We start from the raw sequence: 7,895 nt of genomic DNA on the forward strand, positions 1-7,895 counted from the left end.
AAGATAGTGTTTCAGCAGCTTATCATACTCTCATCATAGAGCATCAAGCGGTATGAGAGCAACCGACCAGTTGGAGACGATGGGTTAGCCAGTGGACAGTGTAATAAAGCGGCATACAGCTGCATCTGGAAAAGAGAAGTTCAGTACGAACGTAAGTAAAGAAGCGTCGGCACCAAATATGACCAGAGCAAAGCAGCGAGACATCATCAAGCACAAGGCTGAAGAAAGCAAATAAAGTAATCTGTACTCCATTAAAGAAGAACCTTCAACACACCTCTCAAGCAAAGAAGCAAAGAAGCACAAGCATCACATGTACTTGTACTGCAGCAGCCACGACAAACCGAAACTTCACAAGCAAAGGACCTTCAACACACCTCTTAAGAGAACAACAAGCAGCAGCTGTCCTCGTGGAATATAATCAAAACTGATGACAGAGTGGAGGCGGGATGGTGCGGAAGACTTTCTCGCCTTCAGAACACGGCCGTTCAAGTTTTTTTGAACAAGACACGATTTACAAACAACTAGCCAAATAATCCATCCCTAAGGACAAATCCATTTACAACTTGGGAGGTACAATACGTGGTATCCTGGAAGGCAGTCCAATCTATCCAAAAGAATCGGACAGTTAGTGAGTGCTCTGGTTGCCTGGAGTAGGGTCCAGTATCCAGTCCATCATAAAGAATAATTAATGCCCTAACAAAACTGACGAAAATTGATATTGGGTCAAAACTATCTGTACAGCCAACAGCAAGTGATCCGATGATTCCTCAGCCTCTGGCTAGGTTCACCTCAAGATGTTTTCCTTTGCCATTCTGTTGTGAGCTCCCAGATTGAAAATTGTACTCAATTCTCTTCCTGTATTCCATGGCTGGAGCTTTACTTCCAGATGCAATTTGATGCAGCTGCAAGAAAGCAAGCATACTTACTGCAAATACTGCAGCGTTACCCAAAGCACCACCTATCTTGTCAAGTCGAAATGAATTCTTTGCTAAAGACAAACTGCAAGATAACACGTTTGCCATGATCCTTGAACCATTAACCCTGTTGTCATGCGCATTATCCCCTGACTGGCTATGTGTTGCGCGAACATCTTCCGGTGAGACAAATCGACTCTTGTCACTCACTTCAGCCACAAATGCCACGGCCTCATCAATGACTCCATACTTTTTCCCCTGATGTTCAGCCAATCTCATAGCAAGGACTAGACGGCTTTGCTCCAGTCTAGCAATTGCAGCATCCCGCTCAGCCTGCTGTTGTGATTGAAGAGTCTGTGGAGCAACATTAACACAAGTGAGAAACAATCTTACACAACTATCAAATAGGAGGTAAATAGCAGGAGTTAACTAACTCCCAAGGGCTCCAAATTATCGATGTAAATGTACATGTTTATTAAATCCAGCTATCTATACAAGGCAGCTTTCTGCTTGCGACTGAAAAATTATATGCAGCCATAGATAGCAGAAGGATGCTCAGAACTGATTGAGCTGAAACAACTAGTAAAATTAGAGTTATTTCCATGTATTGGGGATGTTAACAACCTCTCATAAATTGTTCCTTAAACAGGTAATTTAGCAGCGAAATTAACTTTATCCTTATGCCAAAAGACAAGAAACTGCGTCGGTGAGTACCATATTAATCGTGTCTCTATGGTATCACCTTTTACAAAGTGGCAAATAATTATAGAATAAGGTACTAATATTTCTGGCCCAATTGGCATCCAAAGGACGTCCAACAAAAGACAGCATGCACGGGAAGGGCAAGGAAAGCCATGTGGATTGCCACCACACACTTAACATCCACATGGCTCTCGCCCAATATATCTGCACCTCAATTTGTAAGAGACCGGCCACTTTCGAGTCAAAACCACCTGAACAGTAACTAAATAACAAACAGAACAGCCATTGGAAAGCAAAATCCAGCATCGTGACAAACATTAACAGCCCTGCTAATAAACCGCATAACATACACACATTCAGCAGCAACTCAGCTTCTACCATGTGAATAGAATGATATCAATCTAATTAGCATAAAACAAGGGTGCTGCTTTTGGATTCCCGCAGACACCAATCCTCTCCGAGAATGAAGAAACGATTGGCCTCATATCAAATACGGGCATGGCATATGGGGAATCAGGATTCACCAGTTTCTCGTGCCAAAGTCTGAGATGCAAAACGCAATCACGGGAACAACGCAACCGGAGCTCCCAAAATCAACCTACATTGATTGCAACAACGCAGACGTGGTCCTAACCAGAATTCTACTCACGCTACACTACCAACCAACACGAAACCCTAGAACAGCTGGGAAGCAATAGAGGGACAGAGGGGGGGAGGGGGCGCAGTCTCACGTGCAAGAACTCGAGGTGGTCCTCGAGCTCCTCGAGGGCCGAGCGGATGGCGTACAGGCTCCTGGCCTCGGCCACCGCCTCCGCGGCCGCGGCCAGCGCCGCGCCCCGCTCTCCCCCGCCGCCGCCGCACTTGACGAAGACGCACCCGTTCCTGCCGCCGCGGTGGGCCCGGGCGGAGGGTGCGGATGGCGGCGCGGGAGGGGGAGGGGGAGGGGGGAGGAGGAGGTGCGCGCGGGAGGCGGCGAGGATGGCATCGCTGAGGCGGTCGTGGAGGTCCCAGATCCGCTCGAGGACTGCCTCCGCCGCGTCCCACCGCATCGCCGTCGGCGCGCGTGGTCCTAGGGTCGTCTGGGTGCGGATTGGGTGGAGAGGGGACGGAGCAGAGGGAGGGAAAGGGAAATGGAGGAAGGGGGGGTGGAGGGAATGGGAATATGTGATGATGGGCGGCACGACAGAGACGAGAGCTTTTGTTGTTTGCGGCACCGCAGCCGCAGGGGACATTGGCGAGTTTTCTGTGTTTGTTGGGGAACGCTGAGGAAGCGCCTCCAAGTTTTTGGCGGACTGTTGTTTCCACCGGATTTCCTAATTTAAAGGCCGCTAGATTTCTAGCCGTTTCTGCTTTGAGCCAACTTGCTAATTTGTCTTTTCTGTTTCTGTTTCTCATCTTACAGGTCATATTTTTGTCTAATAATTTTTGAAGAACTAAGATAATAACATCCTCTACACCACTATTTTTTAGAATTTTTTCATGACTATTTCAATAGTATTTTAAAATTTGAGAGTATTAAAACATAATATTTCTTATTTTTAAACCTGTCGCCAGTTGGATGGATAGCATGATATATTTGCAAATTTTCAAAACCAATATATATATTTGCAATTTTTAGATTTTAAAATATAAAAAATATAAATCCTAATTTAGCTATGGGACTAACATGTTTCTCATCTCTGTTGGGAAATTCTTTATAGACTCCAAACTAAAAATACTACTAGTTAAGTGCTCGTACGTTACAATAAAAATATAAATATTTGACGTTATATTATCAATCACAAACTAAAGATATAGAGATATAGATGCGCCATGAGAGCACCACCAAACGAATATGTCGGTAGCAATGTCATAGTTTGATTTTAGATTGGATTCAAAAAGAAGGAGATTATCTGCTAATTTTTCTCATGATTTCTTTATTTATTTTGATTAGTAAAATGAGTCTCATATCAGTAGGTGGTAACGAGGCGAGGAGGATAGATGACGATGGTGGATGGCAAGAGTGAGTAAATTATTCCAAGTTTAGAGATTTTTATTAGATGAGAGGAGAGTAAGGGAAGAGGTGACGTAAGAACCAACTCGTATTTTATGGGCGTGTTTGGCACAGCCCCACTTCAAGTTTTCAGTTCCATTCTAGAAATCTACGGTAGAGTAGATCTATCATGGAGCTGGAGCTGACAGTAAAAGTGTTTGGCTAGCAGGATAGTTCCAGATCTAGGAATGAGAGGTTTTGAGGAAATTATCAAATTTACCCTTGAGGTGTTATAGGTACACTGTTTTTGATATACAAGCATTTGTGATTATTTGGTTATAGTAAAAACAGTACATTAGATTTTGGGAGTGTTTTCAATGTAGAAAAATATTGTTTCCCCGGATATTACAATAATATAATATTAGTGATCACGAAATAAGTTGATTACAAATATTACATTGTTCATAGATACTCGAATATGTCGATTACAATAATCATAGATACTCAATTAAGTCGATTACAATGATCGCAGATACTCAAATAAGTCAAGTATGCCATTGCATACTAGTTCCAAACAAGAGCAAGAGCAAGAGCAGTGGTCATCTCATGAAGAAATACGTCCATAGTTGCAATATTGAGAAACTACATATTTGTTATACTTTTCTGGGATGGTAGGGATATACTTAGAATCACGGTTGCAATTAGCAAAGTCCAAGTCCTCACTCCCATGCTCACGTATGAAACTTTACCGGACCTTTTCGTGTAGAGAGCAAAATTTTCCTGAAACAGATAGTGTTACACTTACCGGATGGTCCAATGTTCAGGAGTAGAATACACCGGAATATCTGGTACTCATATTTTTCTGCAGGATGTGCTTTGAGTTGAAGTTTTGATTTTGTGCTAACCTGAAGATATTTTAGAGTGTGAAGAAATGTGTTTGCTTATTTCAAGGTGTGCAGATGACGGATGCAACTTGGCGGTCGACGGCAAGTGATCAGTGTTAAGCGGGTGCTTGGTGCTAGACGATCAAGGAGGACCGAGCGGAGTCAGGGGTGATCATAGCTATACACATGAAGGTCAAGCAAAGTATGAAATAGAGAATGAAGATGGCATGTTGATAAAGTTAAAAGAAGGTGATGCTGGTGCAAGTGACTAGGCGACCCAGGAATCAGGAGCATGAGAGACTTGTTGACGGTCAAGATCGTAAGATGGAGTACACGCGTCATCATCGGAGCGCATGCTTCAGGTGGAAACAAGTGGTGGCTAGTCATACTTTTGAGAACCGTGAGAGGACTGGAAGAGTACGTGACACCATCGTGAAGATTGTGTCGAGATAAAGCTAAGTCGTAAAGACGCCACGGCCATCCGATGCATGGAGAAGTAAATGGACTAAAATACCCTTTGTGGTGGGTAGAAGTGTACTATAAGATAGGAGTATTTTGGGAAAAAGCTAGAAAACTTATGATCAAAATTTCTAGACCTATAAATAGAGGAGTAGGGCTATGTGAGAGGAACAACCAACCATTTGAGCCTCTTATGTCACCCATATGATAGCATTATGCTAGGGTTTTAATGAAGAGTAAGATGAGTGCTTAGCCTATGTAATAGGTGAGAGTTTTGAGAAAAATAATCTTTGTAATCCTCCTAAAATAGGACTGACCTATTTGAGTAATGAAGTTTATTTTATTTCATATGCTTGATTTCCCCTCCTTCTAGTTTCCCTCTTTTAGTTCTCTTTTCTTATGTGCAAGGTTTTTCTTTTTGGTTTTGCTTTTCGTTTTTGTTTTTGGGCTGAAATTTCAGCATCTTGTGAGGTTATTCTTCTAGTTCTAAAGGCATAAAATTCACATACACACGCTTATGTGATGGAGTCTTGAATTATCTTGCCTCTAGACAATTAACATGGAGAGTTTTGTTACTCGGTGTTCATCTTTTCTTATTTCTTTGCTAGTTGTGATCTTTCGAGTGCTAAGACATATGAATTGATCTTAAATAGAACTTATGGTTCATATATCATCCATGGTGTCGTGTTACTTCGATTTTCTTTTGTTAAAATTTCTCTGGTTTTTTTCTTCCGCTTGAGTTTTGAGGTGTGTTGGGTGATTCAAATAGGAGAGACCATCAATTTTACAAAAAAATTATTGAGGTACCTATTCATCTCCCTCTAGTCGTCAATCTCGTTCCTACCAAACCGAGATATTATACCAAAACTCAGCAAGTGAGAGCTAGGCTCACCATATGAGAGGACAAGAGTGAACAAAACATCTGAGATACCCTTTTAGGCACTAGTTGATCCGTTCAGTTTGCCCATCGGTTTGCAGATAGTAGGAAGAACTCATGTAGAAAATGGTGTTAGTAAGTCTGAATATTTCCTTCCGCAATGTGCTGGTGAACAATATGTCCCGATCCGAAACCAATGCCTGGGGCATGCCATGGAGCTTGTAGATGTGATACAGGTGAAGTTGCACCATCTGCACAGCCGTAAAAGGATGTGCAAGTGCCACGAAATGCGCATACTTGGTTAGTTTATCAACAACCACAGGTTTACAGTCAAACAACCTACCAAGCCCCTTCGGTATCCTAGGTATCGAACTCGCTCAGTCTTGGACTGCAGACAGACAAAGTAGGAAGCCACGTATTCCCGAATAGCCTTTTTCATCTCAATCCACGCAAATAGCTTACAGGTGCACACTTAGATCACTTGGAATCCGGAGTGCCCACCAATTGCACGAGAATGTAAGGCTTCCATGATTTTCAGCTGCATTGTAGGATTTTCACCCACCAGACACATCCTTGATACCGAAGTATTCGATCAAAGTGCTTCACTGCGGATGAATCCACACTCAACTTAGTAATAATACCCTGGGAGATCAGATCCTGTGAATATCCCGTCACGATTTTACCCAGCCAAGCTGGTACTACTGACGAAACAACATTCAGTTCTGTTGTCGGACCACCCGGGTAGCACGACAATGCGTCAGCGACCCTATTCTCTGCACCCTTCTTGTAAATCACCTTGAATTGTAGTCCGAGCAGCTTGGACATCACCTTGAATTTGGCGCATCTGGACGATCAATGCCTGGCAACACCATGGCAACAGAAGACAAATTCACCACTCTGTAAGTACTGGCACCAATGGTCTACAGTGAGCAAAATTGCCAGGCTTTCTTTCTCGTAAGTTGACAATTGTTGTTGACGCGGTCCAAGTGCCTCGATGAGGAATGCCAATGGGTGCCCCTCCTGCAGAAGCACAACGCCAATGCCCTTGTCAGATGTGTTCGTCTCGATGGCAAAAGGCTTGGTGAAATCCGGCAACGCGAGAACTGGAGCCGACACCAGCGCCTATTTCAGAGATTGGAAAGCCTGCTCCCTGTCCTCAGTCCACACAAACGGAGTCTGCTTCTTGAGCAATTTAGTTAAAGGACGACTCATAACACCAAAATTACGCATAAATTTCTGGTAATAGCCCGCCAAACCAAGAAATCCCCTCACCTCCTTCATGTTTTTTGGCACCGGCCAATGGAACACAGCCAGAACATTATGGTCATTGGTGCCCACTCCCTGAGCAGAGATGACATGGCCCAGATGAACAAGGTTGCTCTTGGCGAATGCACATTTTGAATGTTTGATCTTCAACTGATTGTCTCGCAGAAAACACCTTGCGCAACAGCCCGACGTGCTCTTCCAGAGTACCACTGTAAACTAGGATGTCATCAATGAAGACTAACACCCCTTTCCTCAGAAGCGGTGCGAAGAGCTGATTCATCGTACTCTGAAAAGTAGCCAGTGCCCCCGTCAATCCGTAGTCCATCACACAGAACTCGTAATGCCCATGATGCATTTTGAAGGTTGTTTTTGCTTCGTCTTCGGTATGCATACGAAATTGGTGGTAGTTCGCCCTCATGTCGAGACTGGTGAATATACAGGCACCCGAGAGCTTATCCAATAGTTCATCAAAGATGAGCAACGGGAAGCGATTCTTCACTGTGATGGAATTCAGATGCCGATAATCAACGCAGGAGCGTCATGCCCCATCCTTCTTCTGAACAAGCAGCATGGGGGAGGCAAACAGACTATTACTCAACTGGATAACTCCTTACTTCATCATTTCAGCAACCTGATGCTCGATCTCGTCCTTTTGCGCTGGTAATCAGTGGGATAGTATGATCATAACAGCGCCGAGGAGGTAATCCCTGAGGTTACTGAAACAGCTCATCAAATTCCTGTAGAAGCTCTGCAACAGGCACTAGCACTTCTTCAGACTCCAACTCCACCTCTGCACTGCATAGCTGAATGACCCTAGTAAC

General features: G+C 43.7%; 1 protein-coding gene across 1 annotated transcript; it reads right to left on the minus strand.

The window, feature by feature from the left end:
* Positions 1-232: 232 nt before the first annotated feature.
* LOC133918757 (plastid division protein PDV1-like) lies at positions 233-2,878 on the minus strand. Its single transcript, XM_062362804.1, has 2 exons — positions 2,348-2,878; positions 233-1,268 (listed from the first exon to the last, which is right to left on the minus strand). The coding sequence occupies exons 1-2, from the start codon at positions 2,846-2,848 to the stop codon at positions 768-770; spliced, it is 1,002 nt and encodes a 333-aa protein (XP_062218788.1). The 5' UTR covers positions 2,849-2,878; the 3' UTR covers positions 233-767.
* Positions 2,879-7,895: the final 5,017 nt, after the last annotated feature.

Source organism: Phragmites australis, chromosome 5, assembly GCF_958298935.1.
Source record: "Phragmites australis chromosome 5, lpPhrAust1.1, whole genome shotgun sequence".
NCBI classification, from domain to species: Eukaryota; Viridiplantae; Streptophyta; class Magnoliopsida; order Poales; family Poaceae; genus Phragmites; species Phragmites australis.